At 35.8% G+C, this 26,627-nt stretch overlaps 1 protein-coding gene across 4 annotated transcripts in view; it reads right to left on the reverse strand.

Moving 5' to 3' along the window:
* Nucleotides 1–26,627, reverse strand: part of OPA1 (OPA1 mitochondrial dynamin like GTPase) — an 88,044-nt gene that overhangs the window by 39,440 nt on the left and 21,977 nt on the right. For all 4 annotated transcript variants that reach the window (XM_032406892.1, XM_032406894.1, XM_032406895.1 and 1 more), the window contains 15 exons: nt 24,148–24,201; nt 20,690–20,794; nt 19,339–19,425; nt 18,494–18,607; nt 15,511–15,591; nt 15,309–15,383; nt 14,929–15,000; nt 14,746–14,845; nt 14,294–14,424; nt 11,390–11,462; nt 11,231–11,303; nt 9,573–9,688; nt 8,643–8,707; nt 7,806–7,882; nt 1,566–1,731 (listed from right to left, as the gene is read on the reverse strand). In XM_032406892.1, coding sequence (XP_032262783.1) covers nt 1,566–1,731; nt 7,806–7,882; nt 8,643–8,707; nt 9,573–9,688; nt 11,231–11,303; nt 11,390–11,462; nt 14,294–14,424; nt 14,746–14,845; nt 14,929–15,000; nt 15,309–15,383; nt 15,511–15,591; nt 18,494–18,607; nt 19,339–19,425; nt 20,690–20,794; nt 24,148–24,201 — 1,389 coding nt within the window. The remainder of the gene's footprint in view (nt 1–1,565; nt 1,732–7,805; nt 7,883–8,642; nt 8,708–9,572; nt 9,689–11,230; nt 11,304–11,389; nt 11,463–14,293; nt 14,425–14,745; nt 14,846–14,928; nt 15,001–15,308; nt 15,384–15,510; nt 15,592–18,493; nt 18,608–19,338; nt 19,426–20,689; nt 20,795–24,147; nt 24,202–26,627) is intronic.

A 26,627-nucleotide genomic window follows, 5' to 3' on the forward strand; every position in this document is an offset into this window, starting at 1 on the left:
TGAGTTTGCCTGCTTCTTCCATACTGTAGAAAGTTTAAAATGTCATAATGATTTAGTCTTCTTCACATCTTTGTGAAGATCTAATCTTCTTCACATCTTTGCCTTTATGCAAATATATGAAGCAATGCATCAATACCTTCAATCATATTGAATATTACTGATACTGAGTATTCAATATAAGTAACATTCAACCTATACTATAGCTAACTCGTAATTACCTGGCCAGTGAAAGAAGAGCATAGTGTTAAAAGTAAGAACTAAACCTACTTATGATTAAGTGGGCTAGTTAATGTTGTATTTTTTATTTAGCCCTCCTCATTTTAAACCATGACATAAACAACGTGACTGTCCAAGAATACCCAGTGAGGTATTAGAATCTATGTTTCCCGACCCTTCAGCAGATCCACAGCTTTCTGCCACACCCAGGCATGAAGGGAGAAAGCAGCAGGAAAGAGAATGACCACTTCCCTGCTGAGCCTTAGGATGTGACAATATCCTACCACGGGACCGGGCCAGCTGTGAAAAGAGCTAGTGGAGTGGCGGCGGCAGCCCTCTAGTTATTTTAGGGGTCAATGTGTCGAGAACTGACAGGGGTCAGCTGTATGCAGCTTTGGCAGAACAGCTGTCAGTTCTTAGAAAGAGAAGATTGAAGAAGCTGAGAAAAGAGGTGAAGCCAGGAGTGAAGGACAGGAAAGGGGGAAACACACCCAAATAATTAAAAATTAGCTGACATTTTCTTTTTCAGGTAATAAGAAATAAAATTATCTTTAACACCAAGTCTAACTTTGTGAGCAACCTCACACAGAAGGACAGGACACGCGGAGTCTTTGCTAGAATAATCATTCTTCAGAGTAATGCGTATGGCAGATCAACTTAGATGATGGTCATCATCCTAACAGCAGATGGCACTTACTGTGCAGTTACTGTGAGCCACTTATGTTTAAATATTTTACATATTACATCAATTTACATATTCATTTAGTCCTTAGAACAATCTGTGAGGCAGGCAATATTATCATCCCTAACGTACAGACAAATAAACAGAAAGCTGAAGCAGCTAGTCCAAGGGTCACATAGCTACTAAGTGGTAGAGACCACGTGTAACAGAAAAGCATTCTTCAAGGTACTTTCTTATAATTCCTAGTGTAACCTTCTGGCAGGATCCTAACTAAGGAAATGATTATTTAAGTGTAATTGAGCTCTGTAGAAAATCAATAAATGAAATGTTTTATTCATTAAACATTTTCCTTATGGAATCCTTATCCACAGAAAAAGCTAAAAACATCTCACATTCAAGCAAATTCTGCTGGTTTTGTTACATGCTATCTTTGGAATAGAACCAATATCCTCAGACCAGCAGCATACCAATTAGTAAATTTTTATAACGGTAGTCAAGGTAGTAGCATTAAGGTTAATCCCAACACAGAGATGAGGAGAAAGAATAAATGGAGCATAAGGACCCATTAGGAGAGACAGTGGCTGTGATGGGAATAAAACCTAAAATTCACAGCTCCTACTCCCTTCAGATAATGCTTCTTACCCATTTAATTAAATTATATCCTAACCTCTACTGCTTTATTAGGAAGCTGTTTATCAGTCCACTGTTTAAGCTTGATATCCACTGTCGTATTAAAAGTCCCTGAATTCATGGTCTGTGCAGCTGGGAGATAGATGTTTTCAATCACATGAGTTGACACTCTTTCCCACAAAGACTGCTGAAGGATTTCTTCCCTGAAATTAAAAAAAAAAAAAAGTTTCAAAAACACCGAATTTAAATATAATAGTTTTTAAAAACAGCTTTATTGAAGTAATATTCACTTACAATAAATTGCACATATTTAAAGCTTTGACATATGAATACACCTGTGTGCACCACCACAATCAAGATAATGAACTTACCCATCATCTCCAAAAGTTCTAACCATCGGATCCACTTTGTTACAAGAGATTAGCTTATATTTTCTAGAATTGCATATAAATGCAATCATACAGTATACTCTTTTGTCTGTCTTCTTTCACTCAGCATATTTTGAGATTCAACCATATTGTTGTGTATATCCATGTTTCACTTCTTTTTATTGCTGAGTAGTATTCCACTATATGAATCTATTTATCTATTTACCTGCTAATGGACATCTGGGCTGCTTCCCATTATTGGCTATTCTAAATAAAGCTGCTATGAGCATTCGCTGTATGGACATACACTGTTGCTCCTCTTGGGTAAAATATCTAGGGCTGGAATAGCTGTATCATATGGCAATTATATAAATAACTTTTTATGGTACTGCCAAACAGTTTTTCAAAATGGCTGAACTATTTTACATTCCCACTGGCACAGGATGAGAGTTCTAGATGCTCTACATCTTGCCAACATTTGATATGGTTAGTCATTCTGCCAGGTTTACAGTGGTATCTCATTGTGGTTTTCATTTGCATTTCCCTAATGACTAATACTTCTGAGCATCTTTTCATGTGCTTATTTGCCTCATATTAATACATACTTTTTATGTACTGACTGTGAAGTGGAGTCCAAGTCTGAGAACTTGTTGGTATAATTTTAACAATTTATCAGACCACAGCACAAAGCACAAAGATGCTTTGGGATATTGCTAGGTAAAACTGTCGAACACATCATGATAAATAAAGGTAACAATATAAAAGATGGATAATCAAGTTGAGAATCCTTCCTGCTTTAAAGACACCTCAGAAGAACACAGATCTCTAAACAAGAAAAAGACAACTATTTCAATCAAGAAAAAAAATTGAACTCTCAAGAAAATATTTGGCTTCTCCCAAACTAATTTCTACTGTAAGATAATACTATAACATACAAAAACATTCTGCTTGCCAAAAGTGGTCAGTTTTAAGAGTAACTTCACCCCTCTACTACACAGCCATAAAGCTCAGGGTAGCAGAAACAGCTGTCGAAAGGCCAAGCTGCAATTTTCTTGGTTGAGCAGTGTCAACATTCCCTTCTATCCAAAACTCCTCATATTTACTCAACATCTTGTGTGAAATCAAGTATACTGAGTCAATGAGCTTAGCTGCTGGTTTCCCCTTGCTAACTTTCGGGTCTTTTTTCAGTGACAACCAGAACACCAAAGAGCGTGAGGTAAGGATACACGACCAGAAGGACACAGTCAATTTAGTCATGCTGTTAATGACAGATAATGACAGGGGGAGAATTTTAGGAGCAAGCTGGAAGAAAAGAAGCTTCTCAGGGTCTCCTATTCAGATATAATTTTAAACACAAATTCAAGATTTTGAAAGATGAACAAAAGGCCAGGATCCAGCCTCTGACCATCAAGCTTTCTGCTGCTCCTGCCTCAGAACAGAGTTGGTCTGTTATCTCTTCCTCAGAGTCTGGGCATCCCAGACACCCTTTCAAGGAGATAATAACAAAATCCCGGACCATCAAATCCTGACAAGCCTAAGGTAACTTTCTCACAGGAGGCTGTTTTCCAGTCCACCACAGGTAGCTGCTGTCACCGATCCTCACCCCACCCTCCTCGCGCCTTTTACCACCAAGCTGCTGTCCTGTCCACACTCCCCCTGCTCCCCTTCATCATAATCATGTTCAGTGTGCCCCCAATACTCTGTCCGGAACAAACAAACCACTTTACATTCTCACTCTTTCCCTCTTCCTTACATCCTCAAACCCTTCCTGGCTCTCCCTTCCAGACAGTGGCTGACCTTATATTCTGCTGACCGGAAGGTGCTCAGAGTTAGGAAGTGGAAGCTGTGTTCTCCTCACCCCACAATCTCTCTTCCAGACCATTAGTCCTCAACTCTCACGCAAAAATCCCTGTGGGCTGAGGCCAGCGTATGTGCTTACACCATCTGCCACCCTGACGTGCACCCTTACTTACGTTTCCTAGCATATGTTATGTGACTGTAGACTTCTCTATCCTAAATTTTGCCACCATCTAGGGATAATTCCACAAATACACAAAATACAATTAACATTATAGTTCTACGTATTCCTCTCATTATCTCCAGGAACTTTACCTCCATTTTTACTCCATTCTAATGAAAACATTTTTCAAAATGGAAATTTCTTGTTTTAAAGCAGAGGACTCACTCTATATAATAATTTCAACCAATACAGAAAATGTAAGAAGTCCTCCATAATTCCTCTTTCAGTAGTACAATCACTATTCAGCTTAATTTATCAATAAAAACATTGAATCCTTGAATAAATATTTGTGTGTTTACATATTACACAGACTGTTTTATAAATACTTTTTATTTTTTATTTATTTATTTTTTAAAGATTTATTTGGCAGAGAGAGACACAGCAAGAGAGGGAACACAAGCAGGGGGAGTGGGAGAGGGAGAAGCAGGCTTCCCACTGAGCAGGGAGCCCGATGCCAGGCTCGATCCCAGGACTCTTGAGATCATGACCTGAGCCGAAGGCAGATGCTTAACGACTGAGCCACCCAGGTGCCCCTATAAATACTTTTTAAAAGTTAAAAGCATGTTATACAGTTTTCCATGTTATACATTTCCCTTCCATGGGCACCACAGTAACCCACTCTATGAATAAATCAAATATATTAATTCCAAATAGAAAACATAAGGTTTCAATTTTTTTACACTTACACACAAAACAATGGTGAAGATTCTTATGTGTTCATCTTTGTCAAATATATCTTCATTCCTACAAATTCACAGCAATATAATTACTGGATAAAAATGCACTCACTGTTTAACTGACTTCTCCATTACCTATACATCCAATCACTAAATCCTGTCAATTCTATCTTCTAGGTAACTTCTCAGACATTTCAAAACTGTCTCCTCTTCTCCATCTGCACAACCACTATTCAAGTTCCTGCCACCATCACCTCTCATCTACATAATTTCAACAGCCAACTGCCTCTTTGCTCACTGCCCCCTTCTTCATAGCATTCCACTTTCCCTACTACAAAGATCATTCTAAAATAAAATGCAAATCTGCCCTAAAGTTATTCAGTGGCCCTCAGTGCTCGTGGGATAAATTCCAAGCTTCTGAACATGGCTTGCATGGCCCTTCATAATCTATATCTTGTTTGTATCTACTGTTTTATCTCCTGCCACTTGCCTCCTTCTATGCTAAAGCCATAGGTAACAGTCTTCAGCTACCTTTGTCACTTTGCTTGCTCTCACCTCCTGGGCTCTGCAATTTTCCTGTCACTGCCTTCACCTAACACCTTTTACCCTTTAAATCTAGGATTATGATATCAGAAATCTTTTTTAATTCCTCAACTCTGAGTTAGGGAACTCAACTGTGCATTCCCATTTTCCTTTCACTCTTTTAACAAAATAAACTTAATACTTTTAACCAAAAGTTAAATGCGTACCATCATACCATTTTTTAAAAAGTGAATTTCTATCAATACAGTCAGCTATCCTTCTAAATGACATATAAAAAAGAGATAAATCTATAATAACGGTCACATAATGTTAATGGTACACCAATATCTCCTGCTTAATGTTAGTAATCAATTCCTGATAATCAGGTATATTATGTGAAATCGCTGAGAGCCTATTTCTGCCTAAATACATCATATGTCAAATATAAACCCCCAACAACTTTCTTAAAATATAGTTACAGTAGAGTAGAACGCCTGTAAGCAAATTATAAACTATCACGTTTAGGACATAAAATACTTGTAACCCTGCTTCCAGATCACCAAGTATAGATCAAGTAGTCCTGGCAATTAAATAATTAATATCTTAGTCACCCTAAAATATCACATAAAGCATATGCAACACACACACACACAAAATACTACTTAAGACAATAACAACTACATCACAAAAATAAAATGTTTTGGGTACAATGCAGTTGAATTCAGTGTGGTATGAACAGTTATAATTAGGACCTGCTATTTTGATCTACATTTGTGTTAAGCTATAGAGCCTGAAAAAAAAAAAAGCCGATGAAAAGATACAGACATCTGATCCATCAGCTCACAGAATAAACCTCTAGCAGCTAGATGTCCTACTTCTTTCCCTTGACTTCTCAATAGGCAGCCTGGAAATACAGGCTTCTCATCCCTTCACAATTCCCTTCAGCCACCTGCATGTTACATAAATGACATCTATCTTCATTGCTCACTTTAGTGCAGGTATATTTTGATTTCTGACTGCTCTGCCCAAACAAAACTACCCATTTCATTTGATGATGCCAGGAATTTACAGACGCACCATATTTTTCTCCCATAGACAGCATTAGTTATAATAGTTTACAAATCACTTTTCATGTACATTATCCTCATACAACCTAGTATGACAAGTAGTATTCATTCTTTGTGTGCACATGTGTGCACAGGTGTGTGTGTGTGTGTTTTCACACACTCTATCTCTTGCAATTTCAAAAGCTAACTGGCTTACAGAAAGCCATAGAACTGGCTTAAAATACAAATAATAACAAAGATAAGCTGGGTTGTATATATACCTGATTAATCAATCAACAAAATAGATAAGATCAGAATCCTTTTGGGGATAAGGAGAGGAGACTGAAAATAGGCAAATTTTGGCTCCCTGAAGAGAAAGAAAGAACACTGAGGGGGAAACTAACAATACTAAATAAACTAACAATACTGAATACTGAGTTCAAATTTAAGGACTGGACACTATTCTCTAGGCTCAATTTGGATCATCTTAAACTGAGCAAACAGAAGAACAGAAAATATTTAGTTCTAGTCCAAGAATGATAAATTTTTAAAAACACTATAGATTTCATTAGAAAGATAATTTATGCACAAGGAATTTGTTAATTAAAATATGATTGCAAAAAAAATCAAGGCTATTTATACATATCTTGCTTGAGTTACACAGAACCTATTTTGGTTTCAGTGCCAACAAATTTAAGAGTGCCAAAATTCATTTAAACATAAATAGAAGGTGATAGTTTGCCCCGAAAGAGATTTGCATGACTATTTTTCAAAAGGATGACTTTACCTGCTATTTAAAAAAAATCTCCAATAAAATTCAACTTGAAATAAGATTTGTACAAAACATGAGGCACATATTACAAAAAGTACCAATTGTTCTTACTCAGAAATGAGAACCTGAAAATATATACTCCTTTCCCTTTACAAATTAATTTTCTCTATAGTTTTGTTCTCTGTGATTAATCTAACAAGAGCAACCAGCTTTTTAAAATTTATTTTTTTAATTTAAATTCAATTAATTAACATATAGTGTATTATGAGTTTCAGAGATAGAGGTCAGTGATCATCAGTCTTATATAATACCCAATGCTCATTAACATCACGTGCCCTCCTTAATGCCCATTACCCTGTTACCCCATCCCTCCATCCACCGCCCTCCCTCCAGCAACCCTCAGTTTGTTTCCTATGATTAAGAGTCTCTTATGGTTTGTCTCCCTCTCTGATTTCGTCTTGTTTTATTTTTCCCTCCCTTCCCCTATAAGAGCAACCAGTTTTGATAGACTGATCTTTATCTAAAACACAACTTGATGAAACTTTTGCCTAAATGACTTGACAGAAATCAAAATTATATACAAGGTAAAGCAAGCCTAAGACAAATTAAGATTTAAAAAGACCATGGAGAAAGCAATTTTTCAGAATATCTCTTCTCAAAGATAATAAATACATAATTTATTGTACTTAAATACTTAATTAGACTACAATAGTGGTTAGATTTTGCAAAAAGAAATATTTTTATGCTATTGCCTATTTACTGTTTTGGGGGATGAGCCAAGGCTACAATAAATCACTGCTTTATCAATCTAAATTTTAGTATCTCATTATAATCCATATAGTAAAATCTTTGAGAAAAGGTCAAATACTCACCAATGTTTTGGTGTAACCTGGCTCAGACTGATAACTTCATCGAGGATTTCATTTTTAGCTTTTTCAAATAGTTCGTTCTAGGTAATATAGATACAAGTAAGATTTTCATAACATCAATCTGCCCTGCCATGAGTTTTAGATATCAGTAAAAAGAAGGCCTCTGACATGCTAGTAGGCTGAACTTATGTCTGAAGCATGCATGAACCAGCAAATAACGTTCTTCTCTCCTACCCTCTGTTTTAGGAATACCAGTAGCCAGATAAGGACAAAGACACGGACACAGATGTCTACCTTATTCACTCAATTCTGAGTGTAGTTTTTCATGTAACAAATGTTACATGAAAATATCAATACATATTAATTTAGTCTATTAGCATTAATAAACCGATGCTGTGTTTTACAACAGATGGCATTTTAAAAATCAAAGAAAACCAATATTTAAGTCCCACTAAATTAGAGTATATTTCTCCACAGTAAATGTTGAAAAGGTAAAAAAGTTGATGTATAATTTTAAAAAAGTTTACATTACATAAATATATTAATTCTATTAAATGTTTCTCACTTTTTCAGAAAACATTTTTAAACACTTGCTTTAGCATCTTATGATCTATAATTATTTTTTAATATTATGTCCCAAATAATTTAAATTATTGTAGAAGACATAACTGCACTCTTGCAGTTATACAAAGAACTATATTCTTGCAGCTCTAAATTAGTAATCCTATGGTCAAAATCAAAGCAGTTTGGCTTACCAGATTTTGCTTGTCAACATAAATTCTGTTAGAGCACCATATTAAATAAGACATATGCGAAATACATGAGGCACACAAAAATTACCCGGTCAAGTTCTCGCAGGCGAGGATAGTTATTCTTCCACTCAGTTTCAAGGTTAAAACGTGTTGCTGAGGAAGAAGGACAGATGTTCCAGTTTCAGGATTCTCTTTCTATCCAGCTGTGGTGGTTACAGGTGATCACACATCTCTCTGTACTAACTGAATTTCTGAGTGTGCATCGATGGCTGCTGAGTATTCTGGCTCTCAACATCTCAGATCTCACTATTGCAACAGCCTCCAAACCAATCTTCTTGACTTGTTTCTCCATCTTCAATCCACATAACACAGAGCTGAAACAGCTTAGTACAGCTGCTAAAGGCATGGACTTTGGAATCACATCACCAGGATTCAAATCCTGGGTCTATTATCTATTGTGTGTGATGCTGGGTGCATCACTTAGGTAAGTTAACTCTGGTGCCCCACTTTCCCCTTCTGTAGAATGGGAACAATAACAATACTCATAGGGTTGCTGAGGGACTAAGCAGGTAGAATTCCCAAGTGGGAAAAGGGAAGGAAAGTATACTCTCAATCAAATGAAACTATGGAAGCAAAGCCACAGAGCAGGAAAGTGTGGGATTCAGGAACTAGGACAAAATAGCTGAAGCCCAGGCTGCTCTGCCTTCCAACACCACTCCGCTCTTCCCCCTGAAATGGGGGAATCTGAGTCCCCTCTAGTTTACTAAGTTTTCTCACAAACACTACTGCAAACTTTCTACTCTGTTTAATCTGCAAAGTGCTCCTTGCAATGTTTCCTCTGAAGGAGAAAGTGTTCTTGAACAACAACTGGAAATTTGTATTTTTTCCATTTTCCACACACTAATAGAAAATGAACTAAAAAGCAACTGTTCAGGGAATAAAGAATCTGCTGGATACCTAAGACTGCCAACTAATAAAATGTCTGAAGTTGTTAGCTTATTTTAAAAAGCCAACTTACCTTTGAAACTATCAGCCTGTTGCTCAACTGACTCTCGTACCATTTTCCAAAAGCAGTCTGAAACAGCAAGGCTTAAATTTCTTGTAGTCACCTGGTGTGCCTTTAGCATGCTTGTCCTATTAAAAAATAACAAGAGCTACGGTACATAAAAATGGCAAAAAGGACAACACTCTCACCACGTTTGAAAATGTGCTTGTTATAAGAGAAGAGTCACTCATATTTTATACCAGCGCTGTTCAATAAAACCTGTGATGCGGAAAACGACCTCTATCTGAGCTATCCAACATGGTAGCTACTAGCCCCTTGAGGTATTTGAGCCCTTGGAATGTATGGCTGGTGTGACTGAGGAACAGAAGTTTAAATTTCTTTAAAGTTAACTAATTCAAATTTAAGTAACCACCAGAGGCTAGTGCCTATCATGTTGGACAGGTAAGTTCCATATGATTGTCAGCTCCTCCCCACAGATAATGCTCAAGACCATGTTTGCAAGAGCTATCTTGATTTACTATACTAATACAGATGCAAACATACCTTGCCATTTTAAGAGACTCTATATATAAGGTTTTAGTATAATTCAGTTGTCCTTTAGCTCTTCCTTTTTGCTTTTCTCTCAGGATCTTATTTTCTGTTAATTTCTGTCAATAACTATTTAGGGATACCCCTTTGACAACCCCACCCTCCACTCCAACTTTCCCCAATACTGAAGAGAACCAAATACATGTATTCACAACATAACGGTTGAGGGAAATTGGCTGGCTCAGTTGGTAGAGCGTGCAACTCTTTTTTTTTTTTTTTAAAGATTTTATTTATTTAGGAGTGCTTGGGTGGCTCAGTTGTTTAACCATCTGACTCTTGGTTTCAGCTCAGGTCATGATCTTGGGGTCATGAGATCAAGCCCCACGTTGGGCTCCGCGCTTAGCACAGAGTCTGCTTGTCCCTTTCCCTTTGCTCCTCCCCCCGCCTGCCCGCTTTTCTCAAATAAGTAAATAAATAAAATCTTAAAACAATAAAAAAAAGATTTTATTTATTTATTTATTTATTTGAGAGAGAGCTCATGGGCGCGAGTGGGGGGGAGAGGCAGAGGGAGAGACAGAGAGAATCTCAAGCAGACTCCCCACTAAGTGCAGAGCCCAAGGTAGGGCTCGATCCCCCAACCCTGAGATCATGACCTGAGCCAAAATCTAGAGCTGGATGCTGAACTGACTGAACCACCCAGGCGCTCTGGTAGAGCATGCGAATCTTGTTGTGAGTTTGATACCCACGTCAGGGGTAGAGTTTACTTAAAATATAAATAAATAAATAAAATAAAGTAAAATACCAGAAGGATGGGTTTCTTTAAAAGATAAACAAATAAAAATGTAAGCGTTGATTTTTAAATATTATTTCATAAGTAAAACAACTAAGGAGGTGTCCGTGTTGTCTTTCAGTGCCCACAGCCCGAGGGGCAGTTTTTTACACCAGCATGTATTATACCAGTGATAAGATGCTCCTAATTCTGAGTAGCTTGAGGACTTGCCTATTAGATACAGATCACTATTTCGGAAAAACGCTGGAAATTCAATGTTAAACTAGCAGCTATAAAACAAACTTTTAAGTGAAAACAGTTTAAGCTACTCCCTCACTACAAAAATCTTCAAATAGTTAAACCATATACCTACTTCAGGAGTTTTGAATTTTCAAAAAATTCTTCTTCATATTCTCTTATAGCTTCAATGCTTTCAGAGCTGTTTCCTAGGGAAAGATGTTGGAGGTCTAAGAAAATTAATCTTATTTGAAAATAACAAGAACTTAAATTATGATAATCCATCTTTGCATACCTTTTCCTGTTACAACAGCAAAATAACCCAGAGCTTTCATTGGGAAGAGTTTTCCTTCAATAATCTGCTGAATCTATTTTTAAAAGTGGGAAATAAATGTGAGATGTAGGTTTATATAATTTTTTTAAAGCACAACATACTATGCAGAAAATTTAATAACGCTGCATATATATGTTCAGTCAAATATATAAATCTGTACAAAAGTATTAAAATGTTTTTTAATCGCTACTTGAGGGGAAAAATGATTATATTTAATTTTACTACACTAAAAGATGCATTATTAAGACCTAAGATGCATTATTAAAACTTGGAATGATGTGCAGTGCTTTGGGGTCAGGCCTCAGTTTAATTTCAGCTCCACCACTTACTACCTATAAGGCCTTAAGAAGCTACTTACTTTTTTCAAAATGACTGTTGAGAAGATTCTCTGAGGCACTACGATACGAACCACAGTGCCAGGCACACAGAGGCACTCAGTAATGGCAGCTGCGATGATTATTTCCCCATACTCTTCTTCAAATAGATAAATTCTAACCAAGTTGGACTGTCTTATCTTACTCTACTTTTAAAAATATTGGGATCCACTGGCTCTCATCTCTTTTAGGGTCAAAAACCCTTTTCTAAATGTAATAAAAACTAGAGACTCTGTCCCCAGAAAAATGCATATTTGCATAGAGATCTATCATTCACAGTTTAAGAGTTCCTGCTCCCAGAAGCCCGTTCACATTAATACTGCAGTAAGAATCCCTTCTCTAAGACAAGTTACACCCCTGAGCTAATGCTGACTCTTTGGTATAAAAAAGGATTGATACAAACTTCAATTGCATTTCAAAAGAAATATAAACTCACTATCCTAGAGAAGAGTGGAAAGGAATGAGAGAAATGAAGGGATGTGGGAAGGAGGCACAGAATTCGCTTCAACCTTGTTTCTCCCTGTCTCCAAACCAGGTCCAATACCACCATAGCAGGCACACACCCCCCCCCCGCCCCCCAATATGGCAAAGCAAAGGTCAGGGAAGCTGTGCAGAGAAGAGTTAACATAGCAGCCTGAGACTGCTGTCCTTAGAAAGGCCTGCTCGCCTTTCACTGGCATCTGAGGACCTCATTGGTAAACAATTCCCACATTGATACAAAACTTTCCCCGCATAACAGTGGCTCATTGTGTGAGTAATGTGGTTTCTGCTGAACATCTGCTTTCCTTTGGGTGTCTGCAATTTTGGTACTTGAGGGTGCCTACATGAACAGCCCCCAGTAAAAACCTTAGGTGTTGAGTCTCTCATGAGAAACTTGTTGCTGGAGGGATTAAGTGCTTCCTGCAGGACTCTACTGGGAGAGGGCTCTGGGAAACCTGAGCCTGGTTTCCTCCAGATACCATCTCTTGTACTTTTGCCTTTTGTGATTCTGCTTTGTATCCAATCACTGTTAACAGATGTTAGGTGTAAGGATGACTATGTACTGAGTCCTGTGAGTCCCTCTACAGAATCGGTGAACTTTGGGGTGGTCTATCTTGGGAACCCAGCACAAAAGGCACACTTGCAGCAAGTTTCAGGTGGGAAGGAGAGAAATTCTAAGCAGTAGCACAAGGGATGGGTACTTATACCTGAAGTTGTGCTATGGGGGATCAAGATATAATAACAACAGATGAGAGCCACCATGTATTGTAAGACAGTGCCGAGCACTATTTTAACCACTTCACAACAAATATTTAACTCATTAAATCTTTGCAACCTATGAGATAGTACCCATTATCTTCATTCCCAACAGATGAGGAAGCCGAAAGCATTAAAAAAGTTTAAAAATTTACCCAATATTATACAGCTAGCAAAGAGTAGAGCCAGCATTTGAAACCAAGCAATCTGGCTACAGATTCTGTACTCTCAACCACTACCTTCTGCCTTTACAACTAAGTAAAGAGCATGCCCTAAGTCACAACTTGCACCCTAATAATACTTACAAGGTCATCTTGAAATAAAACTCTTTCGTTGTTACAGGAGAGGGACAGGAGGGACATGTATAAAGTTGCAGAACTTCAGAAATGAAAATGACCCTAAAGATCAACTAGATTAATAGGATGGATTATGCACTAACTAGATGCAGAGAATTAACAAGATTTGCCCAAGGACACACAGCCAGTTGGGGGTGGAGCATGGATAAGAATGCTGAGGCCTGACACCAACCCAGTGCCTTCCCTATTATAAAAATCTGCTTCTTAGTCTTTGATCAGTTAGGAAAGGTAATGTTTGTCTGCAAAAAAAAAAAGTATACACAATGTTCAAAAGGAATCTGTAGCGTCACCAGGCCTACACTAATTTATGAACATTAACTAAAAAAAAAAAAAATTTAGAAAAGAAACACCACGATCATTATTAATTTGTGGTTAATTAATAAGTGGTTAATGACTGTCAGCATACAAGATTATTTAAATTAGAGTAAGCAATATTAACAGTTTTCTAAGAATTTCTGAAGTAAACAAACTGAAAATTATGGAATTTTATTTATACTTCAAAATTGCACTTAAATAATTTATTATAACTTTCTAATACTTTGTTTTTAATGAGACGAAAAATCCCACTAAAGTATTCCACAAGGAGTTTTTGTTTGTTTGTTTGTTTTTTTTTTTTAAAGATTTTTTTATTTTTATTTATTTGACAGACACAGCGAGAGAGAGGGAACACAAGCAGGGGGAGTGGGAGAGGGAGAAGCAGGCTTCCCGCTGAGTGGGGAGCCCGATGCGGGGCTCGATCCCAGGACCCTGGGATCATGACCTGAGCCGAAGGCAGACGCTTAATGACCGAGCCACCCAGGCGCCCCGGCTTGTTTGTTTTTGTTTTTATCACCAGTCCCTATCATGGCTGAAGCTTGTACAAAGAATCTGTTTTCTCATAATGAAGAACTTGCCCTTACCCTGCTTGGGCTAGCCACATTTTTTTCTGCCAGGTCTACTTTGGTCAAAACAAATATTGTCCTCCTTCCATGAGGATCCATTTGACTGACCAAGTCTGTAACAATGCTGCGTTCAGCATCCACAGATCCATCTGAAAAAAATTTGAAAAATGATACTTAACAATTGCAAAGTAGATTTTAAAATTTCTATACGCTACACCCTTATATCTAGATTATAGTAAGAAAAATTTTCTTAATACATTTATCTTAGTTATGAAAAGAAATTCTAGTCAATAAAAATCTGTGATACCTACAATGAAATTTTTCAAAATATTCCCAATTTCAATTCCATTTACTAATGAAATGCAAGACATTTATCTTGTATTTTTATGTAACATGCATATTTAGAGCAAAGCTTAGATTGCTAAAGAAGGAAGCTATCAGTGCAATTAAAACCTTTTGATAAGATTTACCTTGAATACATAGTATGATGGCATTAGGATTTTGCATATAAGCTTTGCTGATACTGAAAATAGTTTCCTTCGTGTCAGGAGCCATGCCTGATGTCACAGTCTTAAAGAAAAAGGTTTTAAATGTCATTATACATATTTTCCACAATAGGAACAAGACAAAATACACATTTTGTATATACTTACACTAATCACACCTGGCAAGTCAACAAGCACCATCCTCTGCAGTCCAGGGCCTTTTACATTTAAAGATATGGTCTACTCAGGGAAAAAACAAAACAAAACTCATTGTGGGGGGTTGGTTTGTTAGGAATTTATTGGTGATATATATTCTGAAAATTCTGCATCTCATCCATTCAGAAAGAAGTTACTCTTTTTCTAATCCTTTTAGTTAATTATTCTAGAAAATTACCCACAAAATGATACATTATTTGGAATATTAAAAAAAAAATCTATGTATCTTAGAATAGTTGCAATCTAAACACAAATACCAATATCATGATTTATCTGAAATCATTAACTTTGAATTTCCATAGAACATTGTTAAAATGAATTACAACACTTACCTCAGGACTAACAGTACAGCCTTCTTTCACATTTTTCCTCATTCGGAGTTCTATTTCATGTCTTAATGCTGCAAGCTATTAATGGAAAACAACAAAATCCTATGAAAATCTTCAGCTAACAAATATTCCAGTTAGTTGTCTTTCATAAGCTTATAGGAGTTATAAAGTTACACACATGAACCTCCATGTAAATTCTACTTACATCCTCCTCTTTGGTAAGATCGAACTCCCGAGAACTATCTTTAAACAAGGCCACGTGGTGAGGACCTTCACTAAGAGTAACCTGAAATTAATGGAAAATCGAGAGGTAGTAATGTATTTACAATTCATACTGATCCCATAGGACTTACATGGTCTAGAGAGGCCCACTGCACTGCATAAATCTGGGCATGCCCTCATAGTACACATCAGGAACACCCCTGGGGGCTGTCAACATGGCAGTACAGAGACTACAGAATTTTTTATCTGTATTGTCCATACATCTCTTGCATGTGCTGTAATTTCCCAACAAGACTGATGGCTACTCTTTATCTTTCATGACCTAAAATTAAATGCTGCTGCCCCTCTCCTTTCCCCGTCAAGGCTTTAAGACTACTGAGCACAAAACCATCAACCTAAAACTTGAAAAACAAAAAGAAATCTTGGATTTAACTTCACAGGTCAACTTAGGTAAAGGACAATTCATTTATTCAATTTCTATCTATTGAGGGCTAACTGTGTCAAGTGTTCCGGGGGGGAAACAAAGAACAGACTGTCCCTGGTTTAGATCTCACTACCTCCTGGGAGAAATACACACAGAGCTAACAGGACAGTGTAGCAAAACCTAGGTGCACACAAGACTGACCACAGGGGAGCTAAGGCAGCCTTCACCCAAGGAGTTAGTGACATCTGCATAAGGAATTTTCTAACAGCTTATATATCAACAGGGCTTTCATGAGAACTTTTAAGTTCACATTCCTTTACTTTTCAAGTTTCTTTATAATGATCCGATTTCACTTTTTAAAATACAATTCCTTCTACTGAGACAAGCTAAGCAGGCTAGATAACCAACAAAACTCAGCTGTTTGAAGGCACTGGAGAGCAACCATGGCAGCCTGGACTTGGTCCAAGACCCCAGAGGATTTTAGGGCACACTCCTACGGCTGTTTTCCTTCAGGGTGCTTGCAGATTTATGGCACAGGGTAGCATAAGAGAAAAGGTTAAAACTTGAAGCGGTCTTACTGGGTTGAGGAGACAAGATAAGAGATCAGGGTATCAAGCATCCCTAGGTTAAGGTGGTAAAGCCCCAGAAAAAAAGACAGCAGAAATGAATCTCCAAAGACCAAGCCCTACCTTTTGTGCACAATTTCCCCATAAGGTGTTTGCACATGAGTTAACAAAGCAGAAAGAATCTGCTAAAAAGGCTAAAATACTAAGTCAAGATTCTGGCAATCTGTTTAGGAGAGACAAAAATCTGGAGTTCAGAGTCCATCAAGGAGGAGAAGTCCTGGTAAATTCTAGAGGTGTAATGGTGAACTGGAGAGAAGGAAATCTGTCCATGATTTACTTGTCTGCTAGAAGAAAATTAATTCCTTCCTAAAATATAACATCATTCATAATGTTATTTTACCAAAACATCATTCATCATGTTATTCATATAACAGCCGCTACAATTAGAATGCTAGTGGCAATGTAGAAGGTAGGTTTTTACAATGTTTTTAGAGATGATTATAGAGCAAGATATGAAGTGCAGTCAGATTTCCCCCCACTGGAAATATCCCAAGTGCCCATCAATAGTAAAATGGATCTATACATTTTGGTGCGTTCACACAAAACTACAGAACAATGGAAAAGAAACTAGTTTTACACAACATAGTTGAATTGACACCCAGACCCAAAACAGTGCATTCCGTATAAATCACACTAGACTGCCTGTTGCAGTTATGAACAGACTTCATTTCTGGAAGATTTTAGCATCAGCCTTATTGTCTATTTTGGCCTTCGTTCTTGGTGATGTCAATTTTCTAATTCTCCAATTACTCTACAACCACCAGCTAAAGTAAAAGAAAACACACACACACACCCCCCCCCCCATACAGCTTTCCCTCAAATTTATGTCCACAGATCTTTTTTTTTTTTTTTGGAGAGAAAGTGCCCATGTTGGGGGGGCTGCGCAGAAGGACGGACAGAGGGAGAGAGAGACTCTTAAGTAGGCCCCACACCCAGCACAGAGCCCAAAGTGGGTCTCAATCTCATGACCCTGAGATTATGACCTGAGCCAAAACTAAGAGTCGGATACTCAACCGACTGAGCCACCCAGGCACCCCTGTATCCACAGATCTTAATGGAGCCCTTAGTATGGCTCAGGAATCCTATTATCTTGCCTTCTGTCATCAACTCACTTCTGGAGTCACCACTCGCCAAGAAAGACTTCTTAGCTCAATTTTTAATACCTTCCCACCTCTTTACTTCACAGCTGATAATCTAGCCTCTCGTTTCATTGCCTGCTTCCCCTACTAGAATGTATTCTCCATTATGGCAAGGATCTTTGTTTTGTTTAACCAACACACTGCCTAGAACAGTGCTGAATGTATTAAGCACTCCACAACTATTTGTTGAATGAAAGACTGTAGCCATAGACTTTCTTCCTGTGACTGTGGATGAACTGTTAGAACGTCTATATATTGCATGCTGAGTCCCAGCCTTTTACCTCAAAGACCCTACTACTGCAATCAATTGTTCTGTCTCTTACATCATTTTTATCTCTCAAAGTAGATCATTATAATCAGTATGTAAATATCTTTCCCTTGACCCAATACATTTCAACTGCTACTGCCCCATTGCTCTATCTTCTTACAGTAAACCAGGAAAATTATCTACATTTACTGACTCCACTTCCAATATTCTCATCTTCTAACTCAGCCTCTTAGTGACCTCACTCTGAATAAAATCCAGGGTCCTAACAACAGCTCAGGACAGCCTGCCCCTACCACGCCTCTGCCCTCCTCTCTCTCTTCCATCACCTGCTCCGCTCCTGTCACATTCGTCTCCAGGCTGTGCCTCCACCAACTTCCACAATAGGACTAATTCCCAGTGCTATGTATCAATTCTTTTTAGTTACAATTCTTCACTTCAACATAATGAACAAACTTCACTGAAGCAGCTACCTTCCTAAGGAGCTTCCTCCAGATGGCCTACTGTCCTACCTTAACTGGAGAGCGTGTCATCATTTCCCCAGATCCTCGAGGGAATATCCGTGCTTGGGCAATCATTTCCAACACACTAGTTTTTCCAGCACTCTGGTCTCCAACCACAACCACCTTACCACAGAACACATAACATTAATTCAGATTTTTAAATACAGGCTTATATTTAAATAGACAGGAAATACCGCTGAGATTTTTCAGTCTTTTAAAATACCTACAGTTAAATGAGTTTAAAAATCCCATCCATAAAAACAAAGATGGTTGTTACCTCTATGCATATTGAAAATATAAACAGCAAAATATTAATTGGATCCATTATTTATAACCAAATTTTTAATAAAAAGTTGTGCTAATTAAGCCACCACTTCTAAAACCAGATCATTCATGTTCTACAAATCTTTTCCACAGCCAGTTTACTCTTCATAAAGACATTTTCAATTTTATGATGTTAAATTTCACTCACTGACTAATTTCATCCACTGTTCCGGAATTTTAGTTTCATGGATGTTACAAATGCATAATGCCAAGTACCTGATAACCTTACTTCATTACACATAAATATAAGTAAGCCAATGGACCAAAATAGTCAAACAACATTCAATGCTTAAGACATCATCTAGAGCACATAAATAACATTATATAGGTAAAAAATATATGTCTCTATTTATGTCTGTGTGGTGTGTCTGTATGTATATGGCTATACTGTGTGTCTGAGTGTGTATATATATATACACATATATATACATATATACATATATATACACATAGACACACATAACTTTTTTAAACCCTAAAGTGTTCTTTTGCTAAAGAGTAAGTTCACTATGTATTAATTTTTCACTTACCCTTGGCAGATGATCTTGTGTATTGTAACTGGCATCATAATCAGATAGAACATCAAGAACTTCAGAATACATGTCAATCAAAGATTTCTATAAAATTTTAAAAATTAGTATTAAACGATGAACAAATTAAAGAAAATCAGATGTGTCAAGAGAAAAAAAAGCTGATAAATCCAAAACGTTCTTCCATAATGATTGTTTTTTTCTAATTACATAAATAACACTTTCATAGTAAAATGGTATAGAATAAAATTCCATTTTTTCATATTCAATTTATTTAGATATGTTGATTTAATATAGTACCTTAACTGAGGATTTCCTAACCTTCCAATTAAATGTTAAAAGAGGGAAGTTACTGTTTAATATTGAAGAGCTAATATTAAATGCCCAACAATTAAAGGCCAGAAGAGCATCAAGGGCAGGCATCCTGCATTGTTTCTCTCTCTAGGACCCGGACAGAACATGGTACCTGGCAAATAATAAGCTTCAAGAAAGTATCTGAAGAACAAATAAATAAATAAATAAACAAGTGAGGAAAAAAAGGACTACTATGCCAAGCATTTAATAATTAAAGACAAGTTTCAATGCAAGGTAGGAAGAAAACGAGGGCCTACATTTCCTTTCATCTTCCTAACACCAAGAAGTAATTAAATGGAAAGCAACTGCTATCCCTTCCACCTAAAAATAAACAAAAAACTCTTGAAATTTTCATTACTATTTCATTTTATGAGAGAAAATACCGTTTTTGAGGTGAACTCTCAAAATATATTAACACTGGACATGACTTTTCTCAATTGCCATGTGTAACTTGTGAATAAAGCCATGCTATCTATCTGTTTTATGCAGACATAATTTAGAGTCAGAACTACTAATACATGTTGGTTAAACTAGAACTACTTATCTTTGGACCTTGGCCTCAGAATACATGTGCCATCATTTATTGTAGGTTTGCTACACACAAAATCTGTTTACTTATATGAGATATAAGTTAAAAATATTACTTCAGCTTAATTCAGCAAATACAGCTTGGTTTAGTGGGCAATAATGAGATTTAACTTACTGATAATGGTGATTACCAACGTGCTGATAAAAATATTAGCATATGCTTTTTACAAAAATGCTTTAAAATGCCTAAGAAACCTTCCAGAAGAAAATGTCTGTATGAAACAAATGTCTGGTGACTATAATTTATGAGGTGTCTTAATATAGGAAAAGACTTCCCTATCTCCCAAGGATATCAGGTTAGAAAGAAAAGGATAGAACACATTACAGCTTTAAAAACTGGTATTGATGAACGCACAATGTGAAGTAGCAAAGTTCTGGAACTAGCAAAATTAAGGTAAACTGAAAATACCTTAAGTTTTCTGTGATGGATGCCTTTGTCATCTTTCTGCAATACTAATTTTCTTAATTCTTTGTTCTCTTTTTCTAACCGTTCCAAGATCCTCTGGTACTTTAACTGTAACAAAATAACACCATAACTATGTAAGAAAAAGATGAGTTAATAATTTAATTAAGTCTAAATTAAAATCTTCCAAAATCCTGAAGTCATATCTCCTGAATATTTAAAATGAATTATTTCATTTAAAAAGCTTCTTCAAAAATGTTGAGAGAATAAAATCAATTATGAAAATTATCTCAAACAGTGGAATTCATTTTTCTATTATAATCTGGCATTTTATTTGGAAAATTCTTTGCTATTTACATTGAAGAAACTGAATTATTTAAAAATACTAAAATGTAAGAATTTAAAGAAGCAAGTTCTTAAGTACACTCTATTGAAACAGTATTTCCTATTACATCAAAAATTTACGTCTTTACTATAGGGATATTTGACAAAAATTCAAATTCTTCCCATTCCCCATATTATTTTATGTTATATATTAAAATGATATAAAATAACAACAGCTAATAGTACCTGAGCATATATTATGTGACAGGCCCAATACTGAGTGTTTTACAAGCATTAGCTTCCTTAAGTCTTTACATGAGGCAAAGGTAACCTAGATTAGGGACCTGAGGTTAGGGACCCTTGATAGCCTATCCAAGGTCACAGGGTTTTGAATATAGGTCAGAGTCAAGAGCTCAAACTCCAAATTTTGGTTACCAAGGCCAGAGATTCCACATTAATTTTTAAAATACTGATATAAAAACAGATTTAAATAAGACTAATACATGTAGACAGCTTGTTTTGCCAAAGTAGATGCTTAGCTATATACTTTTCTTCTCAAATAAATGTGATCCTTTTCTACTTGGTCATTTCAGTTTGTATACCATCATTTCTTCTCTAAACATGAATAATGTTCAGACACTATTAAGAATTACTTGTTCCTACAACCAGCAGAACGTTTATGTCCAACTTCTAATATCATGCCTTTCAAAATGGAAAATCATTCTTAGGAAAATTTTTAGGTTGTTGTAATCTTTCAAGAACAAAGTAAATTAACAGGAAATCAGGGGTCTATCCTCAGAGAATGTCCAACTATAGTCAAATTTTAAAAAAGCATATTCTGCAGAACTCTGTAATATGAGACAGGTAGAACTAGAAGCTAGATTCTACTATAAACATTTTTTAACAATCCTTGTTCATTTATACATTGTATATATAACATATACAACAAAATTCTGACATAAATAGATCTTTGCTGTGTAATATGGTAGCCACTAGGCACTGGAGCTGTTGAGCACTCTGAAATGTAGTTAGTCTGAACTGAGATGTACTGTTAAGTGTAAAATACATACCAGACTTTTATGATTCAGTAAATAAATGAATAAAATACCTCATTACTATTTTTATACTAATTACACGTTTAAATGATACTAATTTGGAATTTACTGGGTTAAATAAAATGTATTATTAAAATCAGTCCTACCTATTCCTTTTTACCTTTTTGGAATGTAAAAATTTTAAATTACACATGTGGCTTGCATTATATTTCTCTTGCACATCACTGATATAGAGAACCTCAGGGCTTATTATAATATTAGGAATTTTTCATACAGTGTTTGTGTCAATGCCCACTGGCTGACACTACAAATTGCACAAGTCAAAGAGTTGATATCAATGAATATATACGGGTGGTAGGATTTCTACTGGCTCATTTCTTTGTAAATACGGAATCAATTATGGGGTCTACATTTTCTGGGGATGGAACATTTATTTGGTATAGGTGCCAATCTTCAGCCATTCTGCAGAGATGTGTTACTGAGCTGTCCTCCAAAGATCTAGACTAATAGTTCTCAAACTTAAGGATGCATCAGAATAATTTGAGGGCTTTTAAAAAGAAAGATTGCTGGGTTTTACTTCTACAGTTTCTGATTCAAGAGGTTTCGGAAGGGGTCAATAATTTGCATTTCTAACAAGTTCCTGGAAAGATACTGATGCAACTGCTCCAGAGACCACACTTTGAGACCAAGGATTCCTAACCTCTGGCTGAACTGAAGATTACAATTGCTTGGCTGGGAAGCCTTTAAAAATATATATGGAGATGGCCAGAGCACAAGTGATTCTATGGTATAGTCAGGCATGAGGATCAATGCATAGGTATCAACGAAATCAATGCACAGGTATTAAGAAAAACCTGTGACTCAAAATATACTGTTTAATTTCATCTAGGTTGTCTCTTGTATTTTTTCCCTAAAAAGAGACCCCCTTAAAAAAAGTTTTCTTCAAAGACAGAAACTTTTTTTTTTTTTTAAGATTTTATTATTTATTTATTTGAGAGAGAGAGAGAGAGAGAGAGAGCACATGGGAGTGGGGGGGCACAAGGAGAAGGAGACTCCCTGATGAGCAGGGAGCTCGAAGCGGAACTCGATCCCGGGACTCCAGGATCATGACCTGAGCCAAAGGCAGTCACTTAACCAACTGAGCCACCCAGGCACCCCAAGACAAAAACTTCCTAATTATTGCACATCATTGTTATCCATGTAAGTTAACATAACTAGATTATATGTTATTGTATTTATATTACATCATAATATAGTAGTAATCATAACAATATATTAACTAATGATGGAGTGTGTGATATGGCAATTTTGTACTAGAATTTACCTACTTATCAGATTGCACAGAACTTTAAAATAATGAAAGTTTTATAACAAACTACAGGAGAAGAGCTTTTCAAATTAGTGCCAGAAATACATTTAGAAAAGTCATTATCTGATTAGTTTAGGGATTTAGAGAAGTAAAGGGAAAAGATACTGAGGGCTGATTAGAACTACAGTAGACTCCAATCAATTTCTTATATGACTTAAATTAATTAGTCTATCAATGTAAAAATGCAAGCAGAGGTCTATGTAAGAACAAGTTACTTTTCCCCACTTTTTTTTCCATAGCAGTTTTCCTTTAAAATTAGAAGTACAAGATTCACTCAAAAATAGGTTTTTACAAATAAAGGAGTTAAACCACATTTACCAAGTTTCTTTTTTATTCCTTATTTCTCAATTTTTTGCATTTTTTTTTTTTTACATCTTTTTATAAGGTCATATCATCAAACCACTCCAAATTTCACTCTCTTAAAAAAATTCCCATATTATCAAACTTAAGATAAAGTCCCTGGTTCTTTTTTTTTTTTTTTTTAAAGATTTTATTTATTTATTTGACAGAGAGAGAGCCTGCACACTCTCTCTCTCTCTGCAGGGGGAGTGGCAGGCAGAGAGAGGAGAAGCAGACTCCCTACTGAGCAGGGAGCCCGATGTAGGGCTCAATCCCAGAACCCTGGGATCATGACCTGAGCCTAAGGCAGATGCTTAAATGACTGAGGCACGCAGGTGCCCCTAAAGTCCCTGGTTCTTTCTACTCATCAGAATTACCTGAGTATGCAGAAGTTCTTCTTGAAGCTGGTCAATTTTCTCTTTGTCTGTCACCTAAATATTTAAAATAAATTAATTTTATTTCAGTAGAAATAGATTTACATAAAATGTACAGTAAGTTAAATTTTTTGAAAAGTATTTTTAAAAACTACTGACTTTACATGCATATTTAATCAAAGCAAATTTTAAATCAAATAATTTAATAAAGTAAAAAAATCTGTATTCAACACTAAAATTGCTTATCAAAATTTTGTAACTGTATTAATACGTAAAAGCCTTAAAAAGCAATCCTTTTCCAGATGCTATTCTCGTCATTTCTGATGAATGGCTCGTTAGAAAAATAAGAGATCAACACATATGGTTACTATAGTTTTCATAGGTTGTTTTATACTCAACCCCAGGCATTTGGATGCTTGGAGAAAAAGAGCATTGACACCTACAGAAATGTGTTTTGGGAACTTAGATGCATGTTATCATTTATAGCTACTGAAAAAATTTCACTAGTCATAGTGTGTATGTTAAGCATCTATTACCCATTTCTATTCTGTAAGTAGGGAAGTATTTAATAAATGCAAAGAACAACTTGTATTTTCAGAGCTTTAAGTGGAGCCAGTTGCTTGTTTTTAAATTCAATTCCAGTGCAAGATCTGCTAACCCATAATAGAGTGATTGCAGTAGCAATAAAGTTGAGTAAGGCAACTAAAATTGATTTAAACATAAAACAAAAGTAGGATAAAATCTACAGCTATTGTGGAAACTACTTCCAGTTGTTACTAAAGCTAATAGTTCTAAGATAAAATACCCAAAACAACAAAGAACTTTATTACATTAACAGGCTCTAGTCACAGTATAATTCAAAATATAAAACACAATGATCAATTTTATTAAAATGATATCATTTATGACAAACCCATATAACTGTGCTTTGACTCCTTGGTGAGGTGCAGAAGTTGTCATACTCAGTCTTTCAAAATAATTGTCTAATTTCTGATCATCAAAATTCATAAACATGAATTTATTTCATAGGAGACAAAACTCAAGATAAAATTCATGTAAGTCCTTGTTCACTTTTCTTCAACTGCTACTTAAGCAATCAAGACATTATGGTAGCAACTATATATGAAAAAATTTTAAATGATTTACTTATTGAGGTAGATATTAATAACTCTTATCCACACAAAAAGTTATTTTGAGGTTTTAATTCCTCTTTCCAAATAGTTTCTCAAAATATTCCCCAAACTTCTTTTAAATAAAAATGATAATACTTGCTACAAACATTATTTTTTCCTTAAAAGTCTATGACTGAAGAAAATATAATATAAAACAAAATTTGTATTACTGTTTTCTCATTCTTGTACAGCAAGCAGAGACTTATGGAGAGAAGCTTTCTCATTTGACCGTGTTTGTGTAAAATGGACAAGAATTATTAACAGTCTCCTAAAATATGAGGAAACAAGCAAGTTGAGAAGGCACCAATAACCCAAAGAACAAAATCTTGAAGACCGATGAAGAAATAAATAATTCCATATTGTTTTCATACAGCATGCCATCATGCTGTAATAATGTGGTCAAAAAATTTTGCTGTGTAGATTAAATTCCCAATTCATTTTAAAAGGTAACTGTGTTCTATTAAATACTCATCCGACTGCAGCTAAGTTAGTATGAAATGTATAAGCAGTATTAGTATAAACTGTTTTAGCTTTGAATGTGAATATTTAATGACTTCTGCAATATATCCTAAATTATAATAGAAAATCCACTAGTACTCTACATCTGGGACAATAATTAAGTAACTAGTACAATTACACAAAAAAGTTAGAATGCTTACTGTAAACCAAGGTCTATAGAAGGTTAACTTGGTAATTTGGTAAAATAAAAAGGGTCTATAAAAAGTTAAAATGATACAAGGTTATTAGACTATCACAATCTTTATGCTAATATTAGTAATTTAGTAACGATGACATGTTAAGATTTTTATAAATTTGGATTTTTAGAAGTCTTTGGATTTATCATTTGCCCTTCTGGCACAAGTGTTAGGCATAACGCATGTGTGGTTTTATCACTATGCTTCCTATCTACTCAGTTTAATGCATCAAAATTAACATTATATTAAAAGACAGGTGTGGTGGTGGATCAGGAATCAGACCTAATACATTCTAGGAAATAAGATGAAAACCTTTAGGTTTACAAAGTAAATATTAAAGATAATGAAAAGATATGAAAAGATACTTTTCCGTATTTTCTTAAGGGAACAGCACATATGATTTTTCACCTGTCACTTATTCAATATCTTAACTAGCTAATCTGGGTATATTTAGTGTTGATGCATTTTACTGGTAAAGTTCTGCTACTTACGACAAGAGTTAAGTTCTTGTCCCATTGTTCAATATATTCAGTTTGCATTATGAAATTAATTTAAAACTCACCCTGACAGAAATGGGTATCAATGGTCTTGAAACCACAGCTTTTCTACAATTCCA

The sequence above is a fragment of the Phoca vitulina genome, unplaced genomic scaffold (genome assembly GCF_004348235.1).
Source record: "Phoca vitulina isolate PV1807 unplaced genomic scaffold, GSC_HSeal_1.0 scaffold8, whole genome shotgun sequence".
Taxonomy (NCBI): domain Eukaryota; kingdom Metazoa; phylum Chordata; class Mammalia; order Carnivora; family Phocidae; genus Phoca; species Phoca vitulina.